General features: G+C 41.1%; 1 protein-coding gene across 5 annotated transcripts in view; it reads left to right on the top strand.

Annotated features, from left to right (window-relative positions):
- Positions 1–16839, top strand: part of Oma1 (OMA1 zinc metallopeptidase) — a 55862-nt gene that overhangs the window by 17029 nt on the left and 21994 nt on the right. For all 5 annotated transcript variants that reach the window (XM_040757057.1, XM_040757060.1, XM_040757058.1 and 2 more), the window contains exons 6-7: positions 2233–2361; positions 4829–4903. In XM_040757057.1, the coding sequence (XP_040612991.1) occupies positions 2233–2361; positions 4829–4903 (204 nt within the window). The remainder of the gene's footprint in view (positions 1–2232; positions 2362–4828; positions 4904–16839) is intronic.

The following is a 16839-nucleotide window of genomic DNA, read 5'->3' as shown; positions in this document are numbered from 1 at the left end:
CCCTGTTGCATATGTCTGTGTGTGTATCTTTGTTTATGCCTGTCCCTAACAAAGGACTTTGGTCGTGTCTATTGAACAGCACAGAAAACATGATAATCTTTAAACAGAGATCTTTAATGGTTTTACAAGGGAAGATGTGACTTTACTGATACCATCTGACCCAGAATAGCACCCAACATTGCAAGTAGATGCTACCAACATTCATCTATGTGTTACTTCCAACTATTATGGGAGATTTATTGTTTAAGGTTGCTTTCAGCCTGTTGGCTGTTGGCAGGAAGTGATTGCCACCAAACACACACACACACACACACACATACACTCACACCAAAACACACACACACACATACATACATACACACACACACACACACACACACACACACACACACACACACATTCTGGGTCAGGGCATGGAAAAGTAACATTATTTAAGATTAAAGCTACGCATTAGCTTATGTTGTAAAAGCTGATTGCATTAGAAATCCAAGGCATAGTAAGGTTGGTTACATTGTTTCTTAAAGGCATGTTAAACAGGCTGAGTACACTGTAGGACGGCAGGTTAAGTATATAATGTTAAATGACCTTATGGTAATTATAAAATTGGCTGTGAGGTCTGGAAAAAATTCATTTTCTTGTGGTCAGGAGATATATTTTCAGAAAAATGTATTGCTGTGTCATAACTGCAACAGTAAATCAGCTGTGGCTGCTGTCTCTTTAAAAGGTGGTACCATTCAGCTGACTTGATTTCTAGCATTCAGTTAGTGCCTGTCAGTATAGGGTTACCACCCACCAGGGTAGAATGGCAGTCAGAGGAAACAGAAGAGGCAGGGAACAGCCATGATGGAAAACAGTTACTGTTTCTTTGACAAAGTTTTCTTTTATCAACACAGTATTTTCTCTTTTGGAAGTCTTAATTTTGGTTAAACCTGACTTTTTTGCTGTTTCCTTTTTTCCTATAAATACATAGTTTTAAAAATATTCCTATTTTTAAGACTAATAGCAGTTATACTGCTTAATAATCCATAACAAGGTTGTTGTCTTCATAAACGCTGTCATTTTGACTTCAGTCTTTCATGGTAAAAGAATTCAGTAACTGTTTTACAGCTAACAACCGTTACGTGATTGCTGTTTTGCTAGTGAAGATTATCTTGTGACAGTTATAGTCTGATTTTAGTTTTCAGCCATGTTGTGTCCATTCAGCTAATGACTGGTACAGACGCTGCATCAGCATTGCGCTAACACACACTAGTCCGAAGTCTTGTGAGTGGTGAATGAGCCTGTGCGTTTAGCTAGACATCACTGGGCAGAACACACACTTTATACAGACCTTTTCTGTTATTGTTATGAGTATGTTCACAACCCACAGAACCCAACCCTCAGTGAGAAATACCAAACTTTCACAATTGAAAAGTTGTGTGTGAGTTATGCTTTCATGTATTAGGTCATAAACACCAAAATACCTTTGTTTTAATTAAGCTTCTTTCCTCTTTCTGAATTTTCTTGTCTTAAGTGCATTATCTATTATGTATACTTAGGCTTTATGTAACAATGCAAGTGTGATAAATACTTTTATTTGATGTGTAGCTTATAGTGTTTACATTAGAAACCAAAATAACCTTGGCTTGGATTTTTCTGGTCCTTTTACTAATAGATGTGTGAATTTTGGGCAATCATAAAATCTCCATTTCCATTGCATTATCTATAAAATGGAGCTTATTGTACCAGAGGAATCATGATGACTAATATAAGAACTAGTTTATTAATTGTCACTGTCTCTGACAATGAATAATTAGCTCAGCAAAAGTAGTAAAATGTTAAAGGTGTAAATGACTCACAAGTGTGTAAATAAAGAAAAGGGGATATTCCGGGAGATAGTATGGACATGAGGGAAGAAATCTGGGTCTTTGGTTGTTGAGATGGCTTGGCTAGTAAAAACTCTGGTCCAATCCTGACAGCATGAGTTAGATCCCGGGTCCCACACGTGGGAGGAGAGAACGGATTCCCACAAGTTGTCCTCTGACCTCCTGGTAGTGTGGCATGCACAAGCCTCACATATACACACAAATAAGAAATAAACATAATAAGATAATTTTAAAAATTCGGATCTTTGTTCACGTTGGCCAGTTGAACACACGTATTCATTTAGTATAATTAAGTGGTAGCTAGAACATGTGACTATGCACTGTCTCCATTTACTAAATGTGATTTTCATCATTTTATTGTTCTCAGGCAGAAAAGGCTAGCGTGGCTCACTTACTGGATTTCCTTGGCATGATTTTTCTCACAATGATTTGGGCTGTTTGTCCACGAGACAGCTTGGCACTTCTGGGCCAGTGGATACAATCAAAGTTACAGGAGGTAAGTCTGTGATGGCCTGTGGTGGACATGTAACAGTAGCCATGTAAAGCAGTGTGTTTCACAACTATTAACATCTGTTGGAATCAGATGGGATTTTAGCCTGGTTTTCATTTTTAGGTGCCGCTCCCGTATAGCATTTAATTAAGGAATTCTACATCTGTCTGGTGATATGTAAGGATTGACTAAAAGAGCTACTCCCCCACCCCCCCCAACTGTTATCACAGAGAAAAAAACCTAGTCACTGGTCCTTCTCTTCTCACTGTGACAGTGCTATCCTTCCTCCAGAGAGCTCTTCCAAGAAGCCTGAGGTTCTAATGAGCATGGGACTGACTGTAGCTTCATATCATTCTCCATTGTTGCCAATGCAGTTAAACCAATGCTGCCTAGAACACACGGGGGTGGGGGGGTGGGGGGGAAGTTTTAGGTGCTTTAGTGCTGATAATAACAATCATCCGATGACTAAATCTCTCATTGTTCAGAATGCCAAGTCACTGAGTTAGCCATGTTAGCCAGAATGAAGAAGAAAGAACAATTAGGTTCAGATGGTAGTGTGTCATGTTTGGAACTTTGTTCTGTCACTGACCTGCTGGGCTGTCAATGGAGTTGATGTAGTGTTCCCTTGTTTACAAAGAGAAGCTTTTTAAAATAATAGAATCAGAAGAACTGATGCTAACAAAGGTCATGCAGTCTTGAAGTACTAAATGAACCTTGCCTCTTAGGTGTAATTTTTCAGCTTAGTAATTAAACTGGGGGACAGGGATGCCTTTGGTGTGGATTCTCTCCCCCCCTCAGTGACCCTGTTGCCAAGAGATGTCTTTCTCTCTGCAGTGCCCCACTCACCGTGTTTTGGGAGCATGAAGGAATGCTGGCAGTGATTCACTGTGGAGTGGGAGTTGCCCACATTCCTTTCCTGCCATTCACTTCTTTACTGTGGTGACTGAATGGTACACCGCGCCTCTGTTAACTCAAACTCAGAACTTCTGATGGTTTAGTCCAGATTATTAGTGCTGTGGGGGCTTGACCTGCTATTGTGGGTTTTCTGGCATATGCAGCCTCTGCTCAGTAGATGCTTGTGGTTCTTGCTTTCCAAAGCTCAGGTGGTTAAGAGCCTTTGTTACTTTTGTAGAGGACCTGGATTCAGTTTGGCTCCCAGAACCCAGGTGGTGGCTCACAACCATCTGTAATCAGGGGATTAGATGCCCTCTTGGCCTCCATGTGCACCAGGCAAAACACTTATACACATAATTAAAATGAATAGAAAAATAATTTTAAAAATGCCTCTGGAAGCTGGCATGGTAGCATTCAACTATAGTCCCACCTCCTTGAGGAGCTAAGGCAGGAGGTTTGCTTGAGTTCATGTATTTGAGACTACTTAGGTAACAACACCATGACCTTGTAACTGCAGACATTTGCAGTGTCTCCAAGAGTCAGTGAACAAACAAATCACACCAGCTGGAGAACCAGTGCTTTAGTACCTGGCACAAAGTAAGAACTCTGTTAATAGGAATGATTAGTTTTATTGCTGGCCCATGTAATCCTCTGTGCAAATCAAGGAGTTAGTTGTGGTTACTAGCTCCATTTTGCATATGGCCCTATGAGTTCTTCTGTTGAAGTTGATACTTCATTGGGTTAGCACACTCAGTGGTGCACACTCAGCCTATGCACTGAGTGCTGACCCCAGTCATGCAGTTCTTCAGCCTAAAACAGATGTAACTGAGTGGGAAGGAAGCCATGCTCCATGCTCACACTCTGTGAACAGCGGCTTAGGTTGCTTGTATTCATCACAAGTGAGTTGCTATGTTTGCAAAGCTGCTTCCTGCATTAATAGTCCCTTTATCAAAAGCCCTGTCTCTTGATCCAGCTCCTACAAAGTTTTAATGCTTACTATAAATTAGAATTTAATTGGAAAACATTCTCATAAATACAAGTAATTGGGAAAATTAAAGTTGTGATAGCTGCTTGTTTTTTAAAATTTAAGTCAGAAGAAAATTTTATTTTCATAGCTAATCAGTATTTAGAAAAGGAAACGAAGATAATGAATCACAGGGCTCTCCTCTGTGGTTAGTTCTCCCACTAAGGTTTTCTGATAGTGTTACTGGCTCTCACATACCTGCATTTTTTTTTCTGATTTCCCTTTAGAACTGTGAGATTAGCGTTCTTTGGTCATAGTCTGTTCCAGTATGCGTTTCTAGAGCTCTTTCTTCAGGAATGGAGAATTTAAGTGGAAAATAATAAGCTAATGGCAGCCTAGGCTGTCCAGGAAGGCACCTACCTAACTCTTCTTATTTTCATGTTTAAAGTAGGAGTCTAATGGAAGAAACAATGGCCACATTTACATTTCATGTCTCAGAGGATAGACATTTCATACTGGATTTTCTGTGAAATTAATTTGACATTCATTTTTGAATTCTTGTGATCATGAAATCAATCTACTTAATAGAGTTTTTTCTGTCCTGTTTCTTCCTAGTATATGTTTGATAGACCATACAGTAGAACACTGGAGGCGGAAGCTGACAAAATTGGACTACAGCTTGCTGCGAAGGTAAAGTGATCAATAGCTAAAAACACAGTGTCCCTCATACAGTTGACAGTAAATGTGTGTTATCTTGATGTTTGGCATAACCACAGGCCAAACATTAAGTCATGCGCTGTGTTAACTCTTTGTAGTACTCATCTTTATATTACTATAACAAAATGCTGCAGGCAGCTCAGTTATAATAAAAGGTTTGTTTAGCAAACAATTGTGGATTTCAGAGGCATGTCAAATGCTTGCATTGGCTTACTTCTGGCGAGATTCAGGGACATGTCAAATGCTTTCAATGGCTTAGTTCTGGTGAGAATAGAAGATGGTGGCAAATCATGGCATGATCAAGTGTAGAAGCAAATTGGTTATGTCAACCAGAGAAGAGAAAAAGATGATAATCAAGGTGGTACAGTCCCTGTTCAAGTGCACATACTCAATAACATATGAAATCTCTTACTTGGCTCCCCTTTAAAGGATTTGTCACCTCCCTGTAGCACTCTGTTGAGGCTACACATTTAGTCACAATGGACCCTTGGGGGCTACTTAGATCTACCCACGCCATAGTACATAGTACTTTTTATAAATCTATCTATAATGCTTGATTGTATCTCTCAGTTTTTCTCTATGGCTTTGGAGGCTGTCCTGGAACTAACTCTTGTAGACCACCAGGCTGGCCTTGAACTCACAGAGAACCACCTGCTTTTGCCTCCCAAGTGCCGGGATTAAAGGCATGTGCCACCATCGCCTGACTTGATTGTATCTCTTAAAGGAATGAATGAGTACCTGTCTCTTCTCCATATGCAGTTGTAATTGGCAGGATGTATTAGAAGTTTTCATCTTTACTAAAAGACATTTTTGCATGCATGGAATTTTTGTCTATAGACTTGAAGTATGCGAATTAAAACTTTAAAAACTGAGGATGTATAGTGCCTTAGGCCCTTACTACCATGTGTCCTTTCTGGAAGGCCAGTGCTGCCTCTCTGTTCTATGTCCCTCGTTTTTCTGACCTAAGGGGGCTTTAAGAAAATAAGACCATGAGTAGCTGATTTCTCTCACCTGGAGAAGGTTGCAGTCTAGGCTGTGAGCTTCTCCTACTGAGATGCGTCATGAGAAGAAGCAGGTCAGTGGAGCAGTTGGCTGTCTGTGAGCCCTAGGCACGGCTCTTGGACTTCACGGGTTTGTGCTATTTCTCTTTTGGACAGGATCCTTCATCCCTAATTATTACTTTAATCACCTGTGATAGCTGAGTTATTGTTAACAGAACATTTTTAAGTGAGTATAAGCTACATGTAGTTTATGTATTAAATTACAATGTTATTTGACTGTTAAGTTTTGAGTAGTTATTAATTATTAAACGTCACTATTATTTAAACTTCTCATTGTGAATCTTAATGAACTTGGCCCTGTAAATGATATTACATAATTTGTGAAAGTAAAAGTGTTTCTTGGTGCATTAAGAAGAATCAAGTGATTTATCAGGCTCTGTGCATTAAGAGGTTATCGAGTAAGGACAAAGAGCCAGTTTGTATGGGCTCCTCATCTGAATGCACTGGTCTGTCAAGTTTCCCTTTACTTGTGTTTTGTGCTAGAGACTGCCTGGAAAGACCGAACAGAAAAAACTGTTATTTTTTTGCCATAACAGTTAATTGCCTGTTTGGAGATTTGCTCCCTTGTGACTAGTCATTCATAGCCCATGATCCCTGTAGCTTTGTAACAGGATTGGTACTATTACAAATAGCCCTGTCCTTTGGGATGGTTCTGCAATGTGGACTTGATGTTTTTGGATCTTTGCATGCTTGTATATATTTTATAATGATCTCAGTAAATTATATGTCCACTAAAACTTGCCTGGGCATTTGATGGGGTAGCTGACCAGTGTCTAACACACTGAATTTACCCATCTGTGAATGATGATGCATTGGTCATTTACTTAGTTGTTCTTTAGTTATTCTTAATAAAGCCTTGAACTTGGTTTTGTACATAGGGATGACACTATTTTGTCTGATTTATTAAGTGTTTGATATTAAGATATTGTCTTTGAAAAACTAAATTTCTTGCCTGTGGAAATATAATTGATTTATGTAACTGACCTTATCTCTAGCAGTCAACCCATCTACCTGTCTTCCTTCTTCCTTTTCCCCTCCCTATCAGGGTTTTCCCATCTTATTGTTAGTGCGATGTCCAGAAATGTCAGCACAAGCTGATGGAGGGTAACTTTGTTTTCCCTGATCTTGGAAGAAGGAAATGTCTAGTTTTTCCCATCAGTTCTCATGGTTCTTGTAAGGTTTCTTAGAGGCTGTTTTAGCTATGTTTCCTTTGTTGTGATAAAAATCCCATGACCAAGGTAGCTATAGAAGGAAGTCATTATTTCAGCTTAAGGTTCCAGAGGGATAAGACCCATTGTGACAGGGAAGGATGGCAGTGAGCAGCAGGCGTGGCAGCAGGAGCAGGAAGCCAAGAGCTCAGATCTCAAATAGAGCAGGAAGTGGAGAGAGCCAACTGGAAGTGCCTCCAACCTTTTAATCTTAAAGCCCCAGTGAAGTGCATTCTCCATCAAGGCTGCCCCGCCCAAACCTCCCTATACAGCGTGCAAATGTCTGAGCCTGTGGGGACATTCCTCATTCAGATCACTTAGGGGCCGTCCAAGTCTGCCTTCAGTTCCTCAGGGTTTGGGGAATGGTTTTAATTATGAAACAATATTGCAGCTTGTCACATTTGTTGAATTTATTGAGATGGTTATGCTTTTTTCCCTTCAATCTGTTAATGTGGATTGGCTACCTAGTTTTGTCAGCTTCAATATCCTTTGATAAATGACTAGAATTGGTTTCCTAGTGTTTTGGTTAGGTGTTATATCTATGTCCATAAGAGACAGTGGCCAGAAATTTAGACTTTCAGGAATGGTTTCTCTTGAATGCTCCCCTCATTCTCACATTAAGTTGGCAGATTTCAAGATGAATCCTTCTAAGGTGTGGGCTGTCTGTGTTCAAGGCAACCTTACCTGTCAGGTGTTGACAGACTATTTGTTTTCTCTGTGATCTCTTCTTAGTTCATAGATTATCTAGGGGGCTATTGCCTAGTTTTTGGTCCTCTTGTCATTTTTGGTTACCATTTGTGTTTGACATCTAGCTCACATTCTGAGTGTAGAACATAGAGTGAGAAGCATCTTTGAAGCTGTCTTGTCTTCTGTCTCAGTGTGTGATGAAGATTCAGGGTTGGGGTACTTGCAGAGCTTCTGCTCTTGTAGACACAGTGGTCTGTGGATGGCTATTTTGTCAAGTTTGTTAATTTTGTTGTTTCAGCTCTTTTATTTAAGAGGTTATTACTATTCAGCTATTTTATTACTTATTATTGTTCATCTCTCTTTCTAGTTATTTATAGAGCTTTCTAGTCTTTCATTATGATTATAGAGTTTTCTTTATCTCTTTTTGGTTTTGTCATTTATTTCTTTGCATAGCTTATAAATAGCTATCTTCCTGGTAGATTGATTTTTTCTAATTCATTTAACTTTTTACACATGTTACTCTTAGTTTCCTCTCCCTCCCCTCCTCCCCCGCCCTTCCCCAATCCTCACAATCCCCCACTCCACTCCATTCCCTCCTCTGCTCTCCAGGGAGGGTAAGGGCTTCCATGAGGGATTTTCAGAGTCTGTCATATCATCCCGGGCAGGGCCTAGGTCCTCCCCCATGTGTCCAGGCTGAGAGAGCATCCCTCCATGTGGAATGGGCTCCCAGAGTCTATTTGTATGCCAGGAATAAATACTGCTCTGCTCATCAAGGTCCCATAGATTGCTGAGGCCTCTTCTCTGACACTCGGGTTGGGGGTGGGGAGTGTCTTGATCAGTCCCATGCTGGCCTCTCAGTCATCAGTCTGGGGTCCATACATTCCCCCTTGTTTAGGTCAGTTGCCTCTGTGGGTTTCGCCAGCCTGATCTTGATTCCTTTGCTCATCACTCCTCTTTGAAACTGGGTTCCAGGAGTTCAATTCGGTTGTTAGCTGTGGGTGTCTGCCTCTGCTTCCATCAGTCGCTGGATGAGGGTTCTAGGTTGGCATATAAGGTAGTCATCAATCTCATTATCATGGGAGGGCATTTAAGGTAGCCTTAATGCCAGTTGATGTCATTCTTTTAGATCTGTGAAGATCTCACTAGTGCCTCCAACTTATAATGGCTCCCTCTATTATGGTATCTCTCATCTATCCTCTCCTCTATTCTTACCCTGGCTCAACCTTCCTGCTCTCTCATGTCTTCCTCTCCCCTCCTCTTCTCCCCCATCTCCTTCTGCCCCCTCCCACTCCCAATCCAATTAGGATATCTCATCCCATAACCCTTCTCTGGGTTACCATGCATGTCTCTCTTAGGGTCCTCCCTGCTTCCCAGACTCTCTGGAGATGGGAGTGTAGGCTGGCAATGCCCTGCTCTATGTCTAACATCCATGTATGAGTGAGTACATACCATGTTTGTCTTTTTGTGATTGGGTTACCGCACTCAGAATGGTATCTTCTAGTGCTATCCATTTGCCTGCAAATTTCAAGATTCCATTTTTTTTTCTGCTGAGTAGTACTCCATTGTGTGGCCGAGAGACACTTGAGAAAGTGCTCAACATCCTTAGCTATTAGGGAAATGCAAATCAAAACAACTCTGAGATACCATCTCACTCCTGTCAGAAAGACTAAAATCAAAAACACTAATGGCGGATTATGCTGGAGAGGATGTGGAGAAAGGGGAGTACTCTTCCACTGCTGGTGTGAGTGCCAACTCGTGCAGCCACTTTGGAGATCGGTATGGAGATTCTTCAGGAAAATGGGAATCAGTCTACCATAAGATCCAGCAATTCCACTCTTAGGCATATATCCAAAAGATGTACACTCATACAATAAGGACATCTGCTCAGCTATCTTCATAGCAGCATTATTTGTAATAACCAGAACCTGGAAGCAACCTAGATGCCCCTCAACTGAAGAGTGGATAGAGATTGATTGATGCTTTTTCATTTAAAATTTTTACATACCAACCACAGTTCCCCTTCCCTCCCCTTCTTTTGCTCTACTCCCCAATCCACTCAATAGAAAGAATAAAGTCTCCCATGGGGAGTCAACAAAGTCTAAAATATCAAGTTAAATCAGGACCAAGACTCCAGGCCTCCCACCCCCACCCCTGCATCAAGACTGAACAAGGCATCCCATCGTAGGGAAAGGGCACCAAAAAGCTAGCTCATACATCAGGGATAGATCCTAGTCCCACTGCCAGGGGCCCCACAAACACCAAGCCATACAACTGTCACTCACATGCAGAGGGCCTCGCTAGGTCCCATGCAGTCTCCCTAGCTGTCGATCCAGAGTTCATGAGCTCCCACTAGCTCAGGTCTGCTGTCTCTGTGAGTTCCCCATCATGATCCCTCTTCCTTCTCTTCAACTGGACTCCAGGAGCTCAGCCCAGTGCTTGGCTGTGGATCCCTGCATCTTCTCCCATCAGTTACTGGATGAAGGTTCTATGATGACAATTAGGGTAGTCACCAGTCTGATTACAGAAGAAGGCCAGTTCAGGCACCTTCTCCACAATTGCTAGGAGTCTTAGCTCCTTTTGGATTCCTGGGAATTTCTCTATCACCAGGTTTCTCCCTAACTTCATAATGTCTCCCTCTACCTCCACATCCCTCTCCTAACTTGGTCATTCTGTTTCCTCATGTTCTCATCCTCCCTCTCTTCCCCTTTACTGCTCCCCCCAGATTGATGCTTTTTAAAAAAATATCAATGTTAAAATATTACTTGGGGCTGGACAGATTGTCAGAGGTTAATAAGGCTTGCTGCTCTTGCAGGGAATGGACAGGTGGTCAGAAGTTAATAAGGCTTGCTGCTCTTGCGGGGAATGGACAGGTAGCTCAGTGGTTAATAAGGCTTGCTGCTCTTGTGGGGAATGAGTCTAGTTCCTTCCTAGCACTCATGTCAGGTGGCTCCCTGTGACTCCAGCTTTAGGGAATCAGTTACCCTTTTCTGGCATCTGTGGGCACCTGTACTCATGTGCACACACTCCCCAGACAGACAGACAGACAGACACACACACACACACACACATACACACACACACATATACACACTCACATACATACCATTAAAAATAATGTTTTGAAACTTACTTTTAAAGAAAACTATCTTTGTCTCAGGCAATGCTTCTTGCCTAGTGTCTGCCTTTTTCTTTATTTTTGTTTTCATCTCCTCCCTTCTCTTCCCATATTTCGTTTGGGTTGTGTGTGAGTGTTGTCTTTTGCATTCTTTTGTTTTGAATGTCTTTGTGTCTTTATATGTATATCTTATAAATAGTACATACCTTTTCCCCTTTAATCTTTACTGTTGGGGGAGAGTGTGCACTCTAGTTTTCTTTTCCTTTGTTTCTTTTCTGTCCCGTGTCTCCCCCCACTCCCTGAGACAGGGTTTTGGGTGTCCAGGAACTTACTTTGTAGGCCAGGCTGGTCTCAAACTCTGGGATCCTCTCCCTCTGCCTCCTGAGTGCTGAGATTAAAAGTGTGAGCCACCACACCCAGCAAGTTTGTGTTTCATACTGATCATAATGTAGAACATGTTTCATGTGTATACCTTTGTGAATTGTGTGGTCAGATATTTTGCCTGTTCTTAAATTGGATTCTTGACCTTCTAGAATTTATATGCTTTCTAGTGTATTTGCCAGATATAAATCCTCTGTTAGCTATATCTATTTTCTATCATTCTGTGGCACCTTTTGATTTTTTAAATGGGTATATTTTGAAAAACAAAGTTTTCGTGAAGTCTATTTTTTTTACTTTGGATTTAATTATTGGTCTAGTTTCCTAAGATGGGAGCTCAGATAATCATTTTTAGACTTTCATGTTCTTATATTAACACAGGCTGTTTAAGCTAAAATTTCCACTTCTCATTATTTGAATTTGAAATATTTTGATACTTGTTTTTATCATTGTCATTAAGTAAAAATGTTTCCTAATCTCCTTTGTAATTTTCTTCTTTTATATACAGATTATTTTAATTCACTTAATGGCTAGGTATTTGGAGTTTGTCTAAATGCTTTATCATTGTTTATTTCTAATTTGTCTTTTTACAAGTTCAGAGAACATGCTCTGTAGAATTTTAGTCATTGTGCTGGATGCTTTTATGTCAACTCAACACAAGCTAGAGTTACCTGGGAAGAGGGGACTTCAGTTGAGAAAATGCCCACTGAAAATTGGCCTTTAGGGAAATCTGTAGTGTATTCTGTAGTGATGTGGGAGGGCCCGTTCACTGCAGGCAGTGCCACCCATGGGCTGGTGGTCCTGTCTGCTCTAAGAAAGCAGATTGAGCAAGCCTCGAAGAACAAGCCAGTAAGCAGCACTAGCCCTCCTCTATGGCCTCTGCATCAGCTCCTGCCCTGAGTTCCTGCCCAGCTTTCTTTGATAATGAACGGTGACCTGAAAGTGTAAGCTGGAGTAAATCCCTCCTCCCTAATTTACATTGGTCTTGGAGTTTTCACAATAGAAACCTAACTGTAGGAACCTGGTTTGGGGAAGCCCTTGGACTGTCTTGGTGACTATGCTGTACAGTAACTGGGTGACTGTCTACAAACAAGTATTGAGTTGGTTCACTGTATCATCAGGTTAATTAGTATTCAAATATCCTCTGGAGAGAAGAGTTTGAAACATTGTAACTATAAATATCGACTTGTCTATTAGTTTTAGCTTTATGCAATTTCAAGTCTGTTCTAGACACATATTTGAGATTCTTTCCTCCTTTTGAATTCTTTGATCATTTTGAAATAAATTTATTCATTTATTTACTAATTTATTTGATTCAGGGCACCACTCTGCAGCCCTGGTTGGCCTAGAATTTGATTCATCTTTTTTTTTAATTTGAAACCACATTAGCATTCTGAATGCTTATTTAGTTATTTGTTTGTTTGCCATTTGCCTTTGGTGTGAAGTAGATAAGCCTCTTAGCTTTACTTAAACATTATTGACCATGGTTATGTTTAGTTTTGTCACTTTTGTGTTTGTGTTACTGCAAATTTGGGGTCCCTTAATGGTCACCAGATGACAAAGAGGAAATTGGGGTCCCCCTCTCGTTTTTTTCTAAGTTGCATTAATACAAGAATTTAAGGGTGAATTCAAGGGAAGCTCAAGGACAGTTTTGTTAGGGTTTAAAACAAAACCAGACAAAAAACCAGGGCAGGCCAGCTGTAGTTTTAGGTCCAGATGAGGGGGGTGGAGAAGACGAAAGGAAACCATGCTGGCTCACTGGTCAGCCACAGGGTGGACAGGTAGCCATGTGTGGGTGGGGAGGGGAGCTTCCCAGAAAGAGTAAGGAAGCCCAAAGTGTTAGGAAAAGCATACTTAGAAAACTGATGGAAAGAAGAAAGGAAATTGCTCTTTTTTCTTCTTCTTTTGTGGATTTTAAAGACAGGGTCTCTCTGTGTAGCTTTGTTTGTCTTGGAACTCTATAGACCAGGCTGGCCTTGATCTGCCCGCCTCTGCCTCTTGAGTGATGGGATAAGGTGTGCACCACCACTGCCTGGCAAGACATTACTCTTTTCTGAGTGATTTGGACAAGTGGGCAAAGCCTCATGGCTGTAGCCCTGTAAGCCACTGGGTGAGAGGAGAGGATCTTGGAAAGCAAGAGTTCAGTTTCTCCTTAAAAGACCAACTATTTATTCTGCTTATCTTTTTTAGCACAGTGAGCCTGCCTGCTTAGGGGTGATCCCTTGACTGAGCTGGGCCAACTGGAACAAAGAAATTTTTTTTGTCTTAGTATTTTAAATGAGTATCACAAGGTGGTACATTACTTTTCTGGTCCTATTGACTCAAGCCAGTCAGATTCTAGCAATCTGTGTGCACATGGCAGTTTCCCTTCAGTAGGGCTTTGCTCCTGATGCCTCACTGCTTCCAGGAAATGGCCTTAGGTCTAGCCACTGCATCTTAGGCACATATATATTGTTCTGAGTCAGTTACACAGCAGAACTAGGAAATATGGAAAAAAATCAAAGCCAAGCTTTCAGCTTAGCTGAAGTCCAAAGTACAGTGAGATCTTAAAGACCAGTGGATCCTGAACAGGTTTCTCAGAAAAATCATTCCCATACCAGAGTCAGTTTAAAAAGTAGATTTCTCATTAGCCCTATTTTCTACATTTCTCCCCTTCATGCTAGAAGCCAGTGAGGAATCTGGCTGTAGTTGAGCCAGAGCGTGTCATTGTCCTTTGGCTGTAAGCATGTCTGCTGTTAGCTTTCTCCCCTCCATCTGTGAACTCTGGGAGGCTGGTGCTCCGGTAGGAGGGGGCACCTTCAGGAATGGTTAAGTCTTATTTCTTCTATAATTTTTCAGTGTTACATTCTTTTCTGGCTTCTGTTTGATTTATAGTTTCCTGTGATTGTTAAATAATAGCTACTTCTGACCAAGGGTTTAACATCATCTGCTGTAGGGTTTGTGTGGCCGCCAGCCCCCTTTCCGTTACTGCATGCTGACATGCTTTTGAGAGGGATGTTTGTGGGACACAGATTTTAAATCTATTACTTCTCTTAGCAGGTTGATGATGACTTCTGAGTGCTTTCTAGTTTAACTGTCCCATTTGAGATGCTGTCCTGCGGTCTTTCTGTTGTTTTTAACTTTCTTCATTCATGGCTCTAACCTTGCATCGCTGTCTTTGCTTTTATGTTGGTTGATGTGAAGTATCTACTTACTGTGTGTTTTCTTTGTATTTACTGTGCTGACGGTTGCTGTGTATTTTCCATCAGTTTGATAGATTCTCATTGATTGAACATAAAGCATTTACTCCATTCTGTCTCTCTTCTGGGACTGGAAATATCTGTGATTATCTAAGCTTTTTCTCTTGTTCTCCCAGTACCAAGTCTCTACTTGGTTTGGGGGCTATATTTTCTTTAATTTCTTAATTTTCTTTAAGAATGTGCAGGTCTTTTTAGTGAATCAGTGCTGTCCTTGGCTCCGTGTCTCCCTTGTCTATTTTTTAATCCCAGTCTTTACCTTTATGAGTTACAGACAAACTATGTGGAGTAGACACCAGGTAACAACCTTTTCTTAGTTACCTCACTATTACTTTCTCCATGTGCTTACATAGTAAGTGGTTTGGCATGCCCATCAATGCCAAGTTTCTAGCCAGCAATAACAAAGGACAAAGTTACTCCCTCCCCCATCATTGAACCAGTCTCCAGGTCTCTAGATTTAATGTTCATGGTTCTCCCTCACAAACAAATGCCTTTGCTCTGTTCTTACTGTCTCTCTTGTCCTCATATGCGAGAGTTGGGATATTCTTGACTAATGCTGAACTTCTCAGATCTGGCTGCCTTGAGTCTAAAGTTTTGGTTTTCTAGCTGCATAAGGCCATCAAACACTTCCTTCAAATGCTCTCTTCTGTTGGATTCCTGCCAGATTCTGCCATGTTTTCAGCCTGTTGCTCTTGCCTGCTTCAGATGGCTCCCCTGTGGGAAGAACTGCTGGGATAGACTGACTAGTCCATGAGTTCCCTCCTTTCAGGACCCTGGTGTCTGTCTTGGCTGGCCTGGTAGTCTTTTTCTTCTCTGCTTGTTTTTTGTCAGAGACACTGCCTTGTTATGAACAACTTTATGCTTCCAGAAGAGAAAGTTCTTGAACTTTTAGTAGCTACTGAATGTTCTGTCATAATGATAGGTTGAGTTATTTACCACTGATAAACAGTTGAATAATTCCTAGGATTGGCAATATTGTAAATAATTTCATATATCCTTAAACTCCATGAGTCTTTCCCTCCTTTCCTTCCTTTCTCTTTTGCTTTCTCTTTCCATACAGCCTTCATTTTTTTAAACTTTCCCCCTTTCTTTCTCCCTTTCTCCTTTTCTTTCTCTCTGAATTCATATTCTCTTCCCTGTTCCCTCTCCCCTGTCTTCCCTCTTCTCTCTCCCACTCATTCTTTATCCCCTTCTCTCTTATACTAGGGCCCGAACTCAGAGCTTTGCACCCACCAGGCAGCTGTTTTATGACTGAGCTGGACTCCAGCACCATCCCATAAAGCTTTTATTATTTATTTAAGATAAGTAAGTATAGCTAAGTTCACTAGGATATATATTTTTAACTTTAAAGAGATACTCTCTGTATTCAAAAATGCTAAATGCCAGACTTCACCAACCTTTGAGAATACCTGTTTTTCTTAATATCCACAATGCTGTGTTCAGTCATGTTAGGTTTTGTCAGTTTGGAGGGAAAATATCATTTTTGAACTAGGGTCTCTCAATGTAGCCCTTGCTGTCTTTGAGCTCACTATGTAGACCAGGATGGCCTAGAACTCACAGAGACCCACTTGCCTCTGCCTCCAGAGTGCTGGGATCAAAGGTGTGCGCCACCACACCTGGCCTCTCATTTGTTTTTGAAATCTCATTTTCTAGTGTTGTGGAAAAACTGAATATACTGTCTCAGCTTTACTGGCTCCTAAATATTCTCTACGGCAGACTGCCTTCACTGTGCTTGTTGATTAGATGTTGAAAATGTGTGTTTTAAGATCACATGTGGAGTTTCTGAGAAGCTCCAGATGAAGAAGCTCTGAGGAGGTGTTTAGGAGCAGCTGAACGCTGTGATGTCCAGGCAGATGACAACAGCTGTTGCAGTCCAGCTGTGTGTTGGTAAGTGCTCTCCTCTGAGAGTAGACAAGTTAGTGAGGAAATGACGCTTCTTTGATTGTAACATGGCAAACCATTTTGAAAAAGTATATCTGGACAGGCAAGAGCGTGGTTGCATTTCCTAATGCACACCAAATGTAGTGTTGTGCAGCGTGAGACTTCCAGTTGTGACAATGGTCTGTTTATGTCAAGCACAAAGAAATGTTGCTATAGATGATAAATCTGTCTTTGTTGTGAACACTCAGGGTGAAAGATGCCATTTCTAAAGTACAAGTATTTATTTCATGTCAGAAAGAGACACAGTGTGAAAGCTTCGAATATAGTATTTAGGCTGCCTTAT

This window comes from Mesocricetus auratus, unplaced genomic scaffold (genome assembly GCF_017639785.1).
Source record: "Mesocricetus auratus isolate SY011 unplaced genomic scaffold, BCM_Maur_2.0 Super-Scaffold_100014, whole genome shotgun sequence".
NCBI classification, from domain to species: domain Eukaryota; kingdom Metazoa; phylum Chordata; class Mammalia; order Rodentia; family Cricetidae; genus Mesocricetus; species Mesocricetus auratus.
Note: the sequence above shows the minus strand (reverse complement) of the source record. Positions and strands in the feature narration are given on the sequence as shown.